Source organism: Sceloporus occidentalis, unplaced genomic scaffold, assembly GCF_023333645.1.
Source record: "Sceloporus occidentalis isolate IW3139 unplaced genomic scaffold, rSceOcc1.0.p SCAF_60, whole genome shotgun sequence".
Taxonomy (NCBI): domain Eukaryota; kingdom Metazoa; phylum Chordata; class Lepidosauria; order Squamata; family Phrynosomatidae; genus Sceloporus; species Sceloporus occidentalis.
Window position 1 is genome coordinate 20892 of NW_028317040.1, and position 20779 is coordinate 41670.

General features: G+C 41.4%; 1 protein-coding gene across 1 annotated transcript in view; it reads right to left on the reverse strand.

The window, feature by feature from the left end:
- Positions 1–13554: 13554 nt before the first annotated feature.
- LOC149287446 (ectodysplasin-A-like) overlaps positions 13555–20779 on the reverse strand; it is a 72293-nt gene continuing 65068 nt past the window's right edge. Inside the window, exons 8-10 of the mRNA XM_089492813.1 lie at positions 20067–20118; positions 17839–17969; positions 13555–13806 (exon numbers count right to left, since the gene is read on the reverse strand). Coding sequence (XP_089348939.1) covers positions 13555–13806; positions 17839–17969; positions 20067–20118 — 435 coding nt within the window. The remainder of the gene's footprint in view (positions 13807–17838; positions 17970–20066; positions 20119–20779) is intronic.

Below are 20779 nucleotides of genomic sequence, written 5' to 3' on the forward strand. Positions count from 1 at the left end.
GTTAAGCAGACCAGGGTCAGGATACCGGAGGTTCTCAGAGTCGTTAGGAAAGCCAGGGTCAGGATACCGGAAATACACAGGAGCCGAAATGGAAAGCCGAGGTCAGGATGCCAGAGATACACAATAACCGTTTAGCGGACCGGGGTCAGGATGCCAGAGATACCCAAAGTCGTAAGAATAGCCAGGGTCAGGATTCCAGAAGTTCACGATAGCCGTTGAGCAGACCAGGGTCAGGATACCAGCAATAGAACAAGATACAGGTAAAAATACGAGGGGCTCAATAGGTACGGAAGCACCAGTACAACTGAGCACCGGTGGATAGGTTTGGGAAGTTTAAATAGCCCGGGGAGGCGTTCCCCGGCGTCCCTGACATAACCGCGTCCACCGTCGCCATAGCGACGCAGCGGAATCCAGGCGGCGGTCAGCCGCATAAATATTCATGAAGTGGCAGCGCGTGCGAGCGGCTGCTTCATGTAGCAGGGAATGATGCCGGCGTTTCTGCCGGGAGGACGGAGAGGAACTTCCCCGCGTCTGCCAGGTAAGTGCCTTACAGGATCCCCCCGCAAGACGCGACCTCTGGGGGCGTGGAGAACCCGGCTTGAGAGGATGCAGCTTGTGGAATCTGCGAACACAGACGGGGGCATGCACCTGATCTGCCGGTTCCCAGGTTCTTTCTTCTGGGCTATACCCCTTCCAGTGTATCAGGTATTCCAAGTGTCCACGATGGATCCTGGAGTCAACAATTTTTTGTACCACATACTCCTCCACCCCATCGATAACAACAGGAGCAGGCGGAGGAGGTACACGACCAGGAAAAGGGTTAGCTACCCATGGCTTGACTAGAGATACGTGGAACACGGGATGGATCCGACATGTAGCGGGCAGTTTCAGCTGCACTGTTACTGGATTGATGATCCTGGTGATGACATAAGGACCGATAAACTTGGGTCCTAATTTTTTCGATGGCACCTGCAGGCGCAGGTTACTTGTGGACAACCAGACTTTGTCACCGCAACGGTAGGTTGGTGGGCTGGATCTATGACGATCTGCATATAATTTGTATGTTTTACGAGCCTTGATCAGGTTCTCTTTCAGGGTTCGAAATTGTCTGGCGAGAGCGGTGACTCGGTCCGTAATTCCAGGAACCGTAGGTCCGGTGGGTAGGCCCGGAATCATGGTAGGATGGTAGCCGTAGTTTGCGAAAAATGGTGACATTTGTATGGAACGTTGTTTTTGGTTGTTGTAGGTAAATTCCGCCGGGGGGAGGAACTGGAGCCAATCATTCTGGAGGTGAGTGGTGTAACATCTCAAATATTGTTCCAATATTTGGTTTAAACGTTCTGTTTGACCGTTGGTTTGAGGATGAAAGGCCGTGGACAGCGTGGGACGAATGTGCAGATTTTAGTAAATCTGTCTACCACCACCATTATTGTGTCGTGTTTCTTTGAGGGTGGTAGATCCACAATAAAGTCCATAGAAATTTTCGACCAGGGGACCGATGGGATAGGTAATGGGCGGAGGAGGCCTACCGGTTTCTTGCGTGTGGTCTTGGTTCGGGCACAGGTGGTACATGAGCGGACAAACGAGGTAACGTCTCGATCCACTGAAGGCCACCAAAAATGACGTCGGACGAGATCTAGGGTCTTCTTAATGCCCCCATGTCCAGAAAGGAGGGAGTCATGACAGGTTTGTAATACCCTTAGACGGGCCAGTCGTGGTACAAATATCATGTTACGGTAATAGAGAAGGTTCCTGGTACGACGGATAGGAGGATGTGTTCTTGGTATTGGCACGCCACGGGATGAAGTACGGATGTAGTCTATAAGGGGTGGTTGGTGAGTGAGAAACAAATTGGATGGGAGAATGGTATCGGGTGATGTGAAGTAACTGGTATTCGGGACAAGGCATCTGCTTTAATATTTCGGGATCCAGGGCGGTAGGTGATATGTAAATTAAATCTTGTAAAGAAGAGAGCCCACCTTGCCTGTCTCGGGCACAACCTACGTGCAGAACGAAGGTACTCGAGGTTCCGATGGTCGGTATAAACCGTCACGGGGTGTATGGTACCTTCAAGAAGATGACGCCAAGCTTCTAGTGCCTGCTTGATGGCCAACAATTCTCTATCCCCCACACTGTAGTTCATTTCTGAAGGGGTGAGTTTGCGAGAGTAATAGGCTACTGGGTGTAGACTCTGTTTTTCTCCATGTCTCTGAGATAAGATTGCCCCTACGGCTACATCCGAAGCGTCTACCTCCACATAAAAGGGTTCAGCAACGTTGGGTTGGATGAGAATAGGAGCCGTGGTAAAATACTGTTTCAAGATGTCAAACGCCTTCTGAGCGTCAGGTGACCATGCGAAATGAGAGGACTGGCGAGTAAGTCTCGTGATGGGTGCGATGACATGAGAGAAATTTCGAATGAATTTGCGATAGTAATTCGCGAAACCGATGAAGCGTTGGATCGCTTTTTTATCAGAGGGTATCGGCCATTCCAGTATTGCTGACACTTTCTTAGGATCCATTTGTAGACTCCCTGGCGTGATAATGAACCCCAGGAATTCCACTCGGGAGGATTCGAATTGGCATTTCTCTAGTTAAGCATAGAGATGATGTGAGCGTAGGCGTTTGAGGACCAGTTTAACCTGGTTCCGATGTTCAGACAAAGTTGATGAGAAAATGAGGATGTCATCCAAATAGACTACCAGGAAGATGTCAAGGTAGTCCCGGAACACGTCATTTAGGAAATGTTGAAACGTCGCGGGGGCGTTACATAAACCGAAAGGCATTACGAGGTACTCAAAGTGTCCATAGCGACTTCGAAAGGCGGTCTTCCACTCGTCTCCCTCCCGTATGCGAACTAGATTGTAAGCCCCCTGGAGATCAATTTTAGTGAAGATGTGTGCATCTTTCAGTCGGTCCAGAAGTTCAGGAATAAGTGGCAACGGATATCTGTTCTTTATAGTGATTTTGTTTAATTCACGATAGTCGATGCAAGGGCGTAAACTGCCATCTTTTTTTTCTACAAAGAAGATTCCTGCACCGGCGGGGGAGGTAGACGGACGAATAAAACCCTTGGCTAAATTTTCTTGGATATAGTCTTTGAGGTAACGTAGTTCAGGTTCCGACAACGGAAATATTCTGCCAAAGGGAATGGGAGCTCCTGGGAGAAGATCGATAGGACAATCATAAGTCCTTTGGGGAGGAAGAGAGTCGGCTCCCTTCTTATCGAACACATCACTGAATTCTGCATATTGCTTGGGGAGACGTAGGACCGGAGAAGAGGATGAATCGTCAGGGAGTAGCAGGAGTGATTGGCGATTGGAGAGACGAGTGCGACAAAAAAAAGATTGGAAGGAGAGGGTGCCTGTGGCCCAGTTTATCGTAGGATTATGAAGCCTCAGCCAGGATAGTCCGAGAATAATTGGGAACATAGGTGATGGGATCAAGTCATAGTTCAGATGTTCCATATGATTATTTCCCAGTAGTACCTGGAGTCGTGGTGTTTCTTGGGTGATGGGTCCAGAAGATAGCGGAGTGCCATCTACTACTTGGATATGTATTGGAGCTGCTTTGGTCAATGTTATTATGTGCAATTGCTTGGCAAAATCTTGATCCATAAAGCAGCTACTGGCACCGGAGTCAATGATGGCAGACACTGTAGTAGAATTACTGGTCCACTGCAAAAACAAAGGAATGGATTGGTGAGGAGACCCGTCTCTAGGAAAGGAACTCAAGCAAACTGTAGTATGTGTGGGCTTACCCTTAGGAGGGCGTCGAGGACAGGAGTGGATCAGATGCCCGGGTTCGCCACAGTATAGGCACAGATTGTTCCTCCTCCGACGGGTTTTCTCAGCTTCGGATAGTGGGCCGCGTGCCAATCCGATCTGCATCGGTTCCTCCGGAGGGGGCATGATCGCTGGTAACTGGAGAGGAGGAAGGGTAGGAGCCGTAGGAGCAGTATGAGCCACAGGAGGGAAGTGGCGTCTCGGGGCAGGAACGGCTGAAGCTGCGCGTTCCAGGCGTCTTTCCCGAAATCTGCGGTCAAGCTGAATAGTCAGATATATTAAATCCTCTAATGAATTGGGGATACCCACACGGGCCAGTTCATCCTTTAAGCTCTCGGATAAACCCAGACGGAATTGGTCCAGAAGTGCTGGTTCGTTCCATGTACTTTCAAAAGCCAGGCTCCGGAATTCTGTGACGTATTCCTCCACAGGTCTTTTGCCTTGGTGTAACGCACGTATGGCTGCTTGTGCAGAGGTGGAACGAAACGGGTCATCAAACAAGGTATCCATAGCATGACTGAAATCAGCCCAGGAATTCAGGACGGAGTTATTAGTGTGAAGCAGATGATGGGCCCACAGTTGGGGTTCACCAGAGAGCAAGGAGATCACAGTTCGTACTTTAACATGGTCAGAGGCGTACGTTCTAGGTTGTAGTGAGAACAGGATCTGGCAGGATGTCATGAATGTGCGATAACGAGTTCTGTCCCCAGAGAAACGTTCAGGTAAAGGCACCTTAGGTTCAGGAGCAGTAGCACCGATTTCCTCCATCACCGGGGGCGGAGCTGTTCCAGAAGGGGATTCCCCGGAGGCAGGTAGACTTGTCTGGAGTTCATGAAGTTGACGCTGCATGTGTGCGTGGCTAGTTTGGAGGTCTTGAAGAGAACGAGTGAGGGAGGCAATTTGTCCCGTGAGAGCCGAGAGGGCGTCAGCAATTCCTGCGGATTCCATGTCTTGGCTCAGTTGTTCTGTAAGGATCGTCTTACCAGAAGGAATCCGGGATGCAGGAAAGGAACACGCTTGCTCAGTACAGGACACGCACAAGGGGCCTGAGGTGGATAACAGGGCACTTGGCGGTGTTACTGTAAGCACGGGTGATCAGGACAGCGCCGTTAAGCAGACCAGGGTCAGGATACCGGAGGTTCTCAGAGTCGTTAGGAAAGCCAGGGTCAGGATACCGGAAATACACAGGAGTCGAAATGGAAAGCCGAGGTCAGGATGCCAGAGATACACAATAACCGTTTAGCGGACCGGGGTCAGGATGCCAGAGATACCCAAAGTCGTAAGAATAGCCAGGGTCAGGATTCCAGAAGTTCACGATAGCCGTTGAGCAGACCAGGGTCAGGATACCAGCAATAGAACAAGATACACGTAAAAATACGAGGGGCTCAATAGGTACGGAAGCACCAGTACAACTGAGCACCGGTGGATAGGTTTGGGAAGTTTAAATAGCCCGGGGAGGCGTTCCCCGGCGTCCCTGACGTAACCGCGTCCACCGTCGCCATAGCGACGCAGCGGAATCCAGGCGGCGGTCAGCCGCATAAATATTCATGAAGTGGCCGCGCGTGCGAGCGGCTGCTTCATGTAGCAGGGAATGATGCCAGCGTTTCTGCCGGGAGGACGGAGAGGAACTTCCCCGCGTCTGCCAGGTAAGTGCCTTACAAGTATACTTTAAGAAACACTTGGACACACAGCATGTTCACCAGTCCCTGCTTTGGCCTGCCTATTAATTATTAACAGCACAAATTTATTTTAATTTCCACAAAAATATGAGGCTTCACTGCTAATGTAAGGGTATTACTGAAACACTAAGGAAACTTATTTCAAGAAATGACACTACACGTGCACAGCCCCCCCCCTTCCTGGCCCGACAATTTTTTTTTTAAAGCTTGCAATAGTGGAGTTAACTCTGCTGGACACAAGTACAGTTGGAGGACCATTTGAACACACAGCATATTCGCAACATCTTTGCTTTGGTTTGCATATTAATCATTATTAAAAACAAACTTATTTTTACAAAAACATTAGGCTATTCTTGCAGTGTAAGTGTATTATTGAAACACAAGCCAGGATCAGTATTTCAAGAAATTACATACTGCTTGTGCACAGTCCCATGCCCTGGCCTGCCTCATTTGTTAACAAAATTATCTTGTTGTTTTAAAAAAATAGGTTTTGCTAGTAGTGTATTACTGAAACACAACTGACGAACAGTATTCCAAGAAATGGCTTTTAATTTTAAAATTAAAGAGTCAAAATAATTATCTAACAGAAAATGGAAAAAAAAAGCCTTCAGCTGCATTCCCAGTAGGACCATTTAATGAACTAGTAGTAGGTGTACAGCTTCTAAAATGTACTCTCTCAGTTAATCTGCATTAATAGTACACTGCCTGTAGAATGGGAGATAAGCTTCAGTCTTAGCTAAGTCCAGCACTCTCTGACACTTCTAACTCATCTGTTTCTGGCTGCTACGGAGTTAAAATGCCTTGGCCATTTCCCCTTATTAAATATACTGTTGGATTTAACATTTCTATAAGAAGACAGATTTCGGTAACAAAGCAAATAATGCAAGGCAGAGCCAAAGAAAGGGGGTGGCTATATGTTTTCAAACGGAAGTACTGATGTACTTTTTGGAGGAATTAGTAGTAGTGTTCCTGCATTCTGTTCCACGATTAAAATTACTTGAGCATGGCATGTTTAACTGCTGGAAAACCATCCCAACTATTTTCAACCACCATGTGTAGGCCTGTCATGAAACCCCTCAAAAAAAATATCACAAATTAATTGGCAAATCACAGGATAAATAAGATTTAACAGCGTTTATTAATGCCAGGTTATTCTCACAAATGTACTGAGAGTAATTCTCGTGAGCCACACTACCAATAGCAATTTTTGCATTTAGAGAACATCATCTTTGTACAAAGCTAATGTTCTTATACCAGGGCTCAATGAATCCCCGGCGCCTAGGTCAGGGGCGTCCAACGTGCGGCCCTGCTCACGGTGCAGCATGGTGCGTACACCGAGCTTTTGTGACGGGGAACCAACCAGCCAGCACCAATAGAGAGACAGGGGAGGGACTATCTTGCAATCTACCATCTCTCTCATTCTCCCAGCCACTCCCCCGAGTGTCTCTGTCTTGTGTGATAGGAGTAATGAAAGTGAGTTGCGATAGGTCTGCTGGAAGTGAGGTTCGGCAGGTCAGTGTACCAGAGAGAACTTTACTAGGGCTGCAACTAACGATTATTTTCATAATCTATTTGTTTTTTTGTTTATTTAAAATAATTTAAATGAATAAATTGGGTGAAAAACAAAGAGCCGAATAAAAAAAACCTTTGATTTAATTTCTTGTTTTTATGCACATCTAAGCCCAAGCTTGCAACACTGCCTCCCTGATATGCCTTATAATCCCCATATATGCCACTCTGCCCCCGATATGCCTTATACCAGGGCTCAACAAATCCCAGGTGCCAGGTCGCCCTAGGTCAGGGGTGTCCAACGTGCGGCCTGCCGGAGTTCAATGTGCGGCCCGCGTGAGCAAGGCCAGACTGGCCCTGCTCATGGTGCACCACGATGTGTGGCAGCCGGCCGCCTAATAAAATTACCACCTCACCCCGCGGCCGCACCACGTGAACGTTGGTCTGCAGACCCCGTGCCTCAGTGAGGCTCTTCGTCCCGCCCCTTTCAAGACGTGACACTCAAGGGGGCGGGCTCACAGAAGAGTTTCTCGTGGCAGGGAGAGGGTCGTCACATTGGAGGAAAAAAAAGAAAAGCGAAAATGTATTTAAAAAAAATAGGGGTTTGAGGTAACCCCTAAGGGAGAGGGAGAGTTTTCCTTGGGGACATCATTAATTTTTGTCGTTGAAAATAAAACTTTGTAAGTTAAAAAAAAATCCTGGCTCCTAACTTTTTAGCTGGCTCCTAGATTCAAAACAAATTTTTCAAGCCCTGTGTTATACGCTTATCCATAATGTTCACCTACTAGGAAGTTATCTCTAATCTTGTAATCCATACTGTCCATTGCCCGAGATCTGCAGTGCAGTCAGGCATCACATGGAGTTCAGAAAGTCAACTGTTATCCCAAAGGTCCAAACGCTTGGTATCAACATAGCAAACATCAGAAAGAACAGTATTTACATTTACTTTAAATTAAACTTAAGTAAAAGATGTACATTAAGTAAAAATGAACATCTTACTTGTTTATAGAGCATCATCTTTTCAAGATCTGGCTTCCCTAAAATGCATTCAAGACATGTCAGCTTGGTGTATACATTTTAGCATAAAATCACCCTGTCTTGCACAGCTTTTTTAGTTTGCATTCTCTTGAGGTTCAATTGTGGCCAAGTTATTGGTATAAAACATGCAGCGTGTGTAGCAGTAATTGATACTACTGGTCCTATACGCACAGAGCAAGGATGGAGACAAAAATCTCCGGCTCTGCATTTGCAAGATGACAACTTGGTTATAGAAATCACAGGACAAAAAAGCAAGATGCCAGGGTGATTACTTATTTTGCATTGTAAACTTCTTTCAGAGCTATGCATCAAGGACAACTTGTCCGTAATAACAGGTGTATCAAAATGTTTTTACACCAATCTACACCAATCCCCCCAAAAATAATCTGGCAGGCTTTTGGTAACGTTGCGTTAATAATATAATAATCAATGAAAGTTATGCGGACACAGACTGACCTCAGAACATAGTTTGGAATGTTGATGAAAATGAAAGCTTTATTTGCAAGTCAAACACACTCAATTTACATAAACTTACATCCTAGTTTATATACACTATATATATATTTACAGATGGGTGTCATAATGCTGATTTAAAAAACAGCATTACTATAGCTTGTTCAGCCCATGAAAAACACAACACTGGAATATTTCACCTTTGTGGAAAATCACTACAGCGAGGATGAAAATCAAAGTGTAGTATTGTGAATAAAAATACTATAACACTATAACCCTTTATCAGCATGTCTACGCAGTGGTACATTACAAGGCAAATTTATATTGATATTAATATTGATTATACGTTATCAGAATTTTTAACTCATGTTCGTTTTGTGTTTTTTACCTCTCCAAGTAAATATCAGTCTATTTCAGATGTTTAACTGCCTGTATGGTATCTTACCTGATGCATGGATGTTTTAAACCATATACATAATGTTTAAGGTCAGAAATATGCTTTCCTTGGCCTTGGAAATCATCTTGTAAATTTGTAAAGCTCTCTCAGATCATACATGTAGTAGCAATACATTATTTGTGTTCATTCATCATCAACTTATAATAGAAAACATTAGTACCGTATTTGCTCGATTATAAGACGACCCCCAAAATCTGAATATTAATTTAGGAAAAAAAGAAAAAAGCCTGAATGTAAGACGACCCTATAGGAAAAAAGTTTTACCAGTAAATGTTAATTCATCTAAACTATTTTTTTTTAATAAAAGCTATGATTGCGAAAAATATTTTGGTTTTATTTCCTTCTATTTTCCAACCTGCCCCCCAGTTATGAACATCTGCCCCAGAAATGCCTTATACCCCCCTATATGCCACTGTGCCCCATGATATGCCTTTTAACCCTCTAACTGCCACTGTGCCCCATGATATGCCTTTTGACCACCTATGTGCCACTCTGCCTCCAGAAATGCCTTATACCCCTATATGCCACTCTGGCATCTAGAGGGTTAAAATGCATATTATGGGGAAGAGTGGCATATAGGGAGGTTTAAGGCATTCAGGAGGCAGAGTGGCATTAAGCGGGTTAAAAGGCATTTCACAGAGCACTCTGCCTCCAGAAATGCCTTATGCCCCCCATTTAACACTCCCCCGCCCCCCGCCAAACTTACTGGTGCTTCTGACTTCCCTGTCATGTAGCCTGGGGCAGCGTGTAGATCCCACGCACTTACGCTGCAGCCGGAAGGAGGCGTGGCTAGCAGCGGGGGTTGTCTGCGTCCATCGCGCAGACCTTTCCCGACTGTCAGAGATCAGAGTTCCCCACACCGGGGCGGGGGGGGGGGGTTGCAGGAGGATCCAGGTCTGGATCTTAGGCGTCTCATAGTCATACCAGTGCGGCGAACTCTGATCTCTGACAGCCGGGAAAGGTCTGCGCGATGGACGCAGACAACCCCCGCTGCTAGCCACACCTCCTTCCTGCTGCAGCGGAAGTTGTCTACGCGAATCACGTAGACATCTACACGCTGCCCCAGCTACACACCGGGGACTCAGAAGTACCGGTAAGCAGCTGCGGGGGATCTGGATCTTAGTCGTCTCATAGTCAGACCTTATAACTAAGGTCTAATTATAAGACGACCCGATTATAAGACGAGGGGTATTTTTCAGAGCATTTGCTCTGAAAAAAACTCGTCTTATAATCGAGCAAATACGGTATTTTTTTGACCATCAAGCTGGAATTTGTTTTACAAATTTTACAATTTCTTGTACAATTTAACAATTCAAAATACATTTTAAATGTTTTTTTAAATTGTCATTTAATATGCAAGATGAGAAATACAGAACTGGTATGTAATTTTATCAATGTACTTTGTACAGAATGAGCCAATCAGTCCTTGTTTTGACTTCCCTTATAACAATGCTCTTTTATCACAGTAAAAGCACAATACAACAAACGTCTTTTCTTCAACAGAAATTTCAAGTTTCTAGGACTAATAGGACACGGTCTCCATTCTTTGTTGCACCCAAAAACTATGTTTATTTTTAATGCAGAGGTTTGGTCCCCTTCAGTTAAAAATCTCTGCTATTACTAACATTAGGGCAAACATACATTTGCATAATCAAATAGCAAAATCAAACTATACGGCAGGTTAGTTCACCTACATTTATTTATAATATCGTTACTACCACAGTTTGATAGAGACACACACTTTACTATAGTTCACAGAAAAACCTTATTTTAACATGCTTATTAATTTTTAAATTATAATAATTGAAGGGTGAATTAATCATTGGACATTTCAACTTACAGACTTAATTAAGCCCTGCATAATGCAGTCGCTCAAGTATCATTCTGACTTTATGATTTATAGGGGGGCAGGTCAGACCTTACAAGACATGCTGCACTACATTAACACCCACATTTCTTCCTCATCCTTTCACAAAAGGGATGAAGAGGGGATCCTAACAAACGCAAAACAACCGCTGTCCATATCCAAAATGTGAAGATATCTTGCTTTAATCCGCTAAAACATGACGCCTGGAGAAAATTCACCTTTCACAAGGACAAAAGGTAGCTCTATCAAATATGTGGGGTTGAATAGCAAAACTTCAGTATTTCAATATACTAGTATACAAGTGTATACTAGTGCACACGCACTTTATTTCTGCTTACTCTTGAGAATATATTTTAGGTTTCACTAAACCAACCACACTTCATGTTTGTGGAAACATAAAATCGGTTTTCCCATCAAAATGTGTGCCTTTCTGACAGGGAAGAAAACAAAGCGAGATGCAAGACAGAGAGAGAACTGTAGAGGATAATTTAAAGTACCGTATTTGCTCGATTATTAGTCCCCCCCCCTCGTCTTATAATTGAGGTCGTCTTCTAATCAGACCTCAAATGAGGTCTGACTATGAGACTAAGATCCAGATCCCCCGCAGCGCTGCAGGGGACCCGTATCAGGGAGGCAGAGTGGCATATAGGAGGGTATAAGGCATTTCTGGGGGCATATGTGCATAAGTGGGAGGGCAGGTTGGCAAATAAAAGGAAATAAAAACAAAAAGAAATATTTTTCTCAATCATAGCTTTTATTAAATAAGAAAAAAATTGTTTACATGAATGAATATTTACTAGTAAAAATATGTTCCTATAGGGTCATCTAATATTCAGGGTTTTCCTTTTTTTTTCTAAATTAATATTCAGATGGGGGGGTCGTCTTATAATCAAACAGATACGGTATATTTTAACAAGTTCTATGTAGGTTTAAGTGGAACATCTTTAGTACACAATATGTTCTTTCATGTTCCAGGAAAAGACATTTTTCCTTAAACAAAAGGTCATGTATTTTTCTTACAGTGAAGAATGCCATGCTTTTTGGTATGTGCTTTTAAGAGATATAACTGAATGATGCTCAATTTATGTTTGATACATATGCCTCCGGGATTGCTAGGCATTTGCATATGACACACCTATATAAACAGGACACAAAATCACTATGTAATCCTTATACATTATTATTATTATTATTATTTTTTTTTTTAACGTTTATCTGATTGTTTATAAAGAAACACCAACATAAAGACCAAGGGGTTGTATACACCATAAAACCTGAGTTGCTAGTAGACTTGGGATGATGCATTCTCAATTTACTAAACAGTATCAAAGACTGATCCCCCCAGTTAATTCCTCTTTTAAAAGATTGGCCTTTCTGGTTTAGACAATGTTTTTGGGATAACACTACACAGGAATACACACAGTGTAAGCTGGAAAATTTATAAAATTGCACTATTTATGGTAGTATCTGGGAATAAATATATTTTTAGAAAAAAATAAACATTATTGGACCATTAATAATGGTTGGATGAATGATGTCCACTATACAAAGTATATTCCAATTAAGCACCATAAGAAATATTCTGGTATCGCAGCAAAATTTATTAAAATCAACCAAACCTAGTTATTACTCCAAAGAACATGCATGACCTTTTAAATCTCCTTGTGGAAGGATCTATGCCAAGAACATCTAATACTGCCATTTAATTGTTATTTTATGAGATTGTAAAATCACGTGCACATATGTACCCAAGCATCGCTGTTTGGCTTCGTACCAGGCAAGTTTATTCATGTTGGTCCAAATTAAGTTGTTAAAATTAAAAAAAAAAAAAAAAAGCTGGCAGTCACAAACAAACCTGTCGCTAGGAAAAAAATGCTTCTCTGATGGCATCTGAAATAATAAAAATAGGATATTTTGAGTTTTGTTAACGTCATAGTTAAATATGGTTCTTAACCCATCTCATAAATGGCAGCAGAAATAATTACAAAAAAGTATGATCACAATTGATAGAGCCTTTAATTTGATGAGGAGAAAAAAAATAAGACGTTAGGCCCAGTAGATTATGTTGGGTACTGCCTTAGACTGGGACCTACCACTGCTTTTTACTGAGCACCATTTGATGCAGTGCTCTTCTAAGAAGGATGAGATAGCGTAAAAGAGGCTGTGTTGGCTAAACAGAGACCTCCATAGTATAAATAGGCCAGTTGGGAGATTGGCGATTTTACCTGTAATTGTCAGTAGCACATCAATACAGTTGATGGCCATGATAGGTCCTGGTTTGGAGGAAGGTCTGCTGTCCTAGACTAGAATGTGCCACTCATTATTCCCCAACACATATAATGTAAATTCTCATTTCTGTAGTGTATATATTAAGCACTTCAACTAAACATACATTTAGCTTTTTCCATCTCTTTTTTTCTTAATAATCACCAGCTTTCATATTCTCTTTGCTGTTGGTGACAGCCAACAAGTGCAAAAACATCCTAGTATGTCTTTCACTAAACAGCCCTGTGTCCACAGGAATAGTTCTGCCCCACTGCTTTGAATGATTTCACTGTCATAGTTCAGTTGGAACACTGTAAATTAACCACAACTATCAAGTGTTCCTCTCTGTATCTTTGGCAGGAGTATCTGTATCTTCATATTCATCAACACATCGCACGGCTGTAAGAAGACGACTGGCATTTCTCCTGCTGCATTTTAGCAAGCTCCAAAAACAACCAATGTGTTTCTAGCAACACAGTGCAGGTCGTAATCAGTATTATGCTTATGAGCCAGGTGCTTCTCCTAAACGGATGACGCCAAAGAATGTTGCATGTTTGTTCATGTTGATGGAGATGTCTGCGTGGACCATCTTCACTGCAATCTTCTGCTTGGCTTTTAAGAGGCAAACCCCGGCTGTGTAGCATGTATTGAAGTTGGTCTTTCCAGGTTCTATGCTTCGTGTGCACTGCAGGAAGGGCTTTTCATCCACAACCACCTCATAGCTGGCAAAATCTGTGAAGTTGATATAGTAAACCTATAAAGGAAAACAAAAAAAGTCACCACTGAACATGCGTACTCTTGCAAGGCTAAAATGATCACAGTTAGTATGTGGCATGACATTAATTAGGAAAGATGGTTTCAGAATCAGGATACTGAAGGCTAGCATTTGCTAACAGATGAAAAGCCATGCTTGCAATAGAACAATGCTATTCTGTACTGTTATGACATAAGAAGAAAGGTATCCTGGGTCAATCCTGTCAACTTTTTGATCTTCAGCACTGTGGATGTTCATAGACTCACGTACCACATAACAAACATTATGAGTCTTTGTGCATCTTAAACACAATGTTTAAGTGGATAAAAAAAAAAGGTTTGGAGCAAATGGTGGAGCAAACAATATCTACTACATTCATTGTTGAGGGGAGGAAAAAAAACAAAACACTGCTTCAAGTATTTTTAGTTCTGTGGAGTTACCTCCATGCTCGTAGACCCACAACAGTATAGTAACCCCACAGAGCTCACAATACTGTCTTGTTTTTCATCACTTTGTGATGAAATTATGGTATTTGATAGATGTCACTACACAGAGCTATTGTTGTATATTTAAACTTAGACATCTGGTATGTCCTGCTCTTTTCCATTAGGTGGTGCTAAACTTCATGATTTAAATACACCTAAGCAAAGGTACATTACCAGTCGAAACGTGTGTTTAGAAGCACTTCAAATTGTTATAATACTACTGATAAAAAAGACAAAAGCTTTACTGAACAGATTACCTGACTCTGGATACCATCAACTGAAGAACAAACAGGGGAAACAAAACAGTTTTTCTTGATCAGAACTCTGCCTTGAGCTACTCAAAACTGCATCACTGTCACCAATAAAAAGACATGGTAAAAGTGTTCTCATTCACACAAAACAACTTTTCTCACTTTCTCCAAAACATGCTTTATGTATGTGTATTAAAGAGGTATGAACTGTGCTGCTTGCGAGACTGACTCTCTAACAGAGAAACAATGATGTACAACAACTATGTTGAAGTTTCAATTAATACTCTTTGGGCAACCTTTTAGCTGTAGAATGGCTACACTAGAAGTTTTCTTAACCATTACCCTATATTCTCATATTTAATGGTAGCAGAAAGAGTTTAACCTGCAGTAAAATATCCATACAGGGAAAGACACACAGGGTTCTCCCAGGATCAGTTATGTGTTCAATAACTACATACAAATAGATCACTAAATGAACAAAAATCTTTAACATAGTTATCTACTAAATCCTACAGCCAAAGCTTCATTACATACATCAGAATACTTTTGAAACAGCATTCTTCATTTTATGCATTTATTTGTATACCACTTGAAAAATCTACACTGATGAAAAAAATTGAGAATATAGGGTATTTAAATGTGTTTACTCAAATAAAAACAATGGTAAGGTCTTTCTTTGAACTTTGATTCTCAATGAAACCTTTGCTGTAGTATCCTCTGATTTGGTCTACGCACAATTGATGCAGATGAGGCTCTAAATCAGGGGCATCCAACGTGCGGCCCGCGGCACCTCGGGGTGCGGCCCGCGTGAGATCGGCAGCCAGGGCAACCGGGATCACAAGAGCCCGGCTGCTTACCTGTGGGAGGGTCTTTTGTACTGCACAGAGGAAACGGAACCCAGCAGAGTTCACGTGACATCACATGACTCTGCTCCAGTTCTGCTTCCTCTGTGCAGTACAAGAGAACGAAGAGGGAGGCCACACCCCCTGCTGAAGTCTGTGAGCGGCATTTGAGAGAGCTGCAGTGCAGGTAAAGGGGTGGGGGAGTGTGTTTGAATGAGTATGCGTGATTGAGGGAATGAATCTGTGAATGAATTAATGAATTAGTGTGTGTGTGTGTGATGTGATAGCATGGATGTGCTATCACATCCATGCTGTTGGCAATCACACTCCTATCATGCCAGTACATGCTGAAACCTGGCTAGCTGCCCCCCTTGTGTATTGATGCTGCCAGCAGTATGGGGTCTGCACATCAGTTACAGCCACCCTGTACCAGCATCTACGGGCTGACTTAGCAATCACACTCCTATCATGCCAACAGCAATCACAGTCCCATCATGCCTAGGTTCCAGCATTTACTGGTTGCCTGGGTATAAAAGGAGTATTGTTGATTTTTTTGACCAATTTTGGTGTGTTACTTACTTTTAATAAAAGTGTGGTTAACACACCAAAATTGGACAAAAAATACAATAACAATATTAATTTATATATGATTGTTGACAGCAATCACACTCCTATCATGCCCAGCCAACCAGTACATGCTGGAATCTGGGTATGCCTGAGATTGCTGTTAACAATCATAATATATATATATATATATATATATATATATATATTAACATTGTTATTAGATTTTTTTGTACAATTTTGGTGTGTAACTTACTTTTATTAAAAGTGTGGGATTTTTTTTATTATTTTTAAAGGTGGTGGTGGGGGGTAATTTTCAGTTTCGGCTAAGTGAACCCTGAATTTTCAGTTTTGGTCCAGAATTTTCATTTCAGTGTATCCCTAGGATAAATAGAACTATTTAATTTTTACTTATCCAGAATCCTGAATTTGTAGTCACAAAACTTTCTAGGTCCAGACATCAGTGAGAGGAAAAGTAAAGGTTTTGTGTCATTTACTTTACTTTATTTTAATCTGCATATCTTATTAAAGGGCATATTTTCTCATAGAGAATAATGAGTGCGGCCCTCGCACTTATACAATTCTGATGAAGTGGCCCACTGCAGAAAAAATTTGGACACCCCTGCTCTAAATGGTTTGATGCATTTTCAACTGTCTTTGGTAATAGGTAGACATATAATGTAACTTGTTAGAAATCCCAAAAGAGGAAACATTTGCAGCAGCTAAATCATGACACATTAGGTTCACATTTGGTTTAAAATTGTTAATTCAGCTCTCATTTCAAAAATGGTTGATATTAAAATCCTGAAGGGAAACATGCATGTTCTATCGGCCTGCTTAGTAATAATAATGTGATACAAAATTGCAGTATTTTCTGATTATCTTAACCTCCTTCATGACTAAGACTATCTTATACCCTAATGACCAGAGTCTTTTGGCATTTTTACCATGTTTGATTAACCATGAATCTCTCCTTTCATGGTTAAGTGCACCCACAGAACAGGGCAAAAAAGACTCTCCTTCGGTAATACATATATATATATATATATATATATATATAACAATATATATATATATAACAATATTTAAAGCTGAAGTATACAAGTGGGATAATATAGCACATTTTAAAATTTGGCTCAGAATCTCCACAGTACAGTAATAAACCTCATGCATTTTTACAACTCCCTTTTTGATTGATGGAAGGGTATTTTTTTAGGTTTTTTTATTGTATATTTTTGTCTAGATGAGGGTATAAAATGTTTGTGGAGGGTCTTTTATGCTTAATGTAAACAAGTAAATACAAATTATTATTTTTGAAAGAGACCAGTGCCACATGACTTGAGGTCCCAGGGATCCCTCTGTAACCAGAGGATGTCATCACTGGGGCTTGTGCAACTACCTTACTCTGGATGCAACAGAACATCACAAGAGTGGGATAGCGTTAATCATGACAACCTTTTGAAAATTCCCTGAACACATTACTTCAACCCCCGAACAACTAACAAAGATACTACAGTTGCGATGGTTAAACAGAGATTTGTAATCAGACAGTGGCCATGTCCAACCAGACATTTGATGTAGGAGTGTGGTCCATTGCTTACATTTTAGAGAGGTTAAGGAATCTATGCAACACACAATCTTTCAACAAGACTGGATCCATGAAGCCTATTTACACGCAGTGAGATTTTGATGACTTTTTAAAAACTTGCTGAACAATCGAACTAGAAGCAATCTTTAAAGAATATGTTCATATACATCAACAATAGAAAATATATTTTACAATAATTTAAACTAATAGCATAACAAATTAATGACATGAAGGAATCAAAACAAATGGCATACAGCTGATCACATTTGGAAAATAGGAGCTGGGCCCAAGACCGTACTCACTTCTACCTGACTATAGATGAGGTAGGTACCATCCACTAGCACCTCCAGTTCACCACTGCGTGTATGCAGCTTAAACACCCTGTGATTCATGGCAATCCGGGACCAGTCATGTAGGATTCCACCTGAAAGATCTCAGTGTGAGAGAATGGCAGTCACTCAGTACGTTATCTATAACAGCTGTGATATCATTGCAAATAGGACATTGATGGCAGCACAAATGAGTATACAATTTGTACATGCAACATTAACATTAATGGGTTTTTTGTTGAATATTTGTTCAAATTACTACTGAAAAGGTACAGATGAAGTGTGCCCCATAATTTCACAGAAGACCAAATATTTGCTGTTCTAACAGCTATTGAACACCCACTGGAAATATGTCAATTTTTTAACAAGTAAGTGTAATAAACCTTACATAAAGTGAGTAAGAATGTAAAAACCTGATGTACTATGGCAGCACCATAGCGCCTCTTACAATCCAACATAACAATGCACATCAATACAAAATTAATACAAAATAAGTCAACACTAAATGTAAATCATATCAGTATTACTTGGCATACCTAGGGTAGTGCTGACTGTGGCTTGAACAACCCCCCCCCCCCCACCCATCTGACTCTACAGAATACCTACAGTTGTTAAGATGCTTTAATTTTTGACTGGCCTGTACCTTTTATTTATACACACAATCTCCCAAGGGAACACGATTAAAACCCTCATCAAGGCATAACATTAGATATAGTTACAGACACATACACGCAGTACTGTGCAAACGTTTGAAGCAGGTATGAAAGAAATGCTGTAAAGTAACAATGTGTTCAAAATAGACACGTTAATAGTTTATTTTAGCTATTTAACAAAATGTGAGTGAACAGAAGAAAATCAAATCAAAACTAAATCAAAGGAATACTTGATCTGACCACCCTCTGTCTTCAAAACAGCATTAATTCTTCTAGGTGCACTTGCACAAAGTCAGGGATTATGTAGGCATTTAGTTTGTATGTATGGTTAAACAACTATACCAAACAGGTGCTAATGATCATCAATTTAATATGTAAGTTGAAACATGATGTGTAGGAGGAATAAAACTGGTTGGGGAGCAGCCAAACTCACCAACAAGGTGAGGTTGCTGAAAAATGTCAAAAGTCATACACCATGGCAAGACTGAGCACAACAACAAGACACATACTGCATCAGCAAGGTCTCTCTCAGACAGAAATTTGAAGGCAGACAGGGTTTCCAGATGTTCTGTCAAGGCTCTTTTGAAGCACAACGGCAACGGTCAGCCAAGGAAACTTATTGCAATCGATAAAAGACACATCATGCTTACTCTTCGCAATCTGAAGATGTCCAGTAGTGCCATCAACTCAGCATTGGCAGAAAACCGTGGGATCATGGCACACTCATTTACTCTCCAAAGAAGTCTGGTCAGAAGTGGTCTTCATGGAGACTTACGGCCAAAAGGCCTCCAACACAGAAACGAGAGCAAGCGACTTAACTGTTCACAAAAACACGTGAACTAAGGTGCAGAAAATGGCAGCAAGTGCCCTGAACTAAAATTTGAAATGGGCTGGAGAGAAGTACAAGAATGAGTGTTTGTAGGCAACAGTGAAGCATGATGGAGGTTCCTTGCAAGTTCTGGGCTACATTTCTGCAAATGGAGTTGGGGATTTGGTCAAAATTAATGGATCTCCTCAATGCCGAGAAGTACAGGCAGATACTTATCCCTCATGCAGTACCATCAGGGAGGCATTTGATTGGCTCCAAATTTATTCCGCAGCATGATGACCCCAAACATAAAAAGTCATTAGGAACTATCTTATAAAGATAAAGAAGAACAAGGAGTCCTAGAAGTGTTGGTCTATCTGGGATAGAGAGAGAAGCAACTGAGGCTGTCTAAATCAGAACTGTAGATACTGGTACAAGCTACCTGCCAAGTTACTTAATAAACTGTGTGCAAGTGTAACTCAAAGAATTTATGCTATTTTGAGGGTGGTCACACCAAATATTGATTTGATTTAGATTTTTCTTCTGTTCACTCACTTTGCATTTTGTTAAATGATAAAAAAATAAACTATTAATATGTCTATTTGTGAAAGTATTCTTACTTTACGGCATTTTTTCAAACCTACACAGTATACATATATAGTTTACACAGTTTATATATACTATATATAAATTGTAGGTATATAGAGAATAAAGAAATCAAATTGCTTTTTGATTCTTACCATTTTTTACTTGGATTGCAGATCCTTGCCCCTGAAGGTGCACCACAGCAGGCTAAGAGTGAAACAAAAACAAACAAAAAAGCAGAATAAGGTACATAATTTGTAAAGTTTAGCATATATATAGAAACAAAATAAAGTAGTGAATACTCATAAGGGAGCTTTCTATTACAGCACCCATTATGGATTAGTTCTCAACAATGCCGTTTGTATTAGATTGTTATATATACACACACATATATATTACATTGCAAAAACTATGTAGATGCCTGCTCAAACAGCTCAGTGTAAAGTCATGGTCAACAATATTTGTTGTTTCTTTGCTGCCTTAACACAGTCCTCTATCCTGGGAAGAATCTCCACTAGATGTTAGATCACTGCTGCAGGGATATGATTCAGCAACAAGGGCATTAGTGATATTGGGCAGTTGCTGCACAGAAAACAGCGATGGGTGTGGAAAGGGGTAAGTAATTATGGGGATATCATGGTAACTTAAGGGACCTCTCAGCTATCATATGCATTACAGTACGTATGACAGGTGAAATTTCCCTTTAAGAGGGGGAGGGTTCACATATTGTGGAGTTCACTTACTGCTCATACACTCTTTATACGAAATCTATATTTTGCAGAAAGTTGAATTAGGTATTGATTACTTTGATTATTAGACGGGATCATGGGTAGTGATCATGGGTTTGTTTTCTATTCACTATATGAAG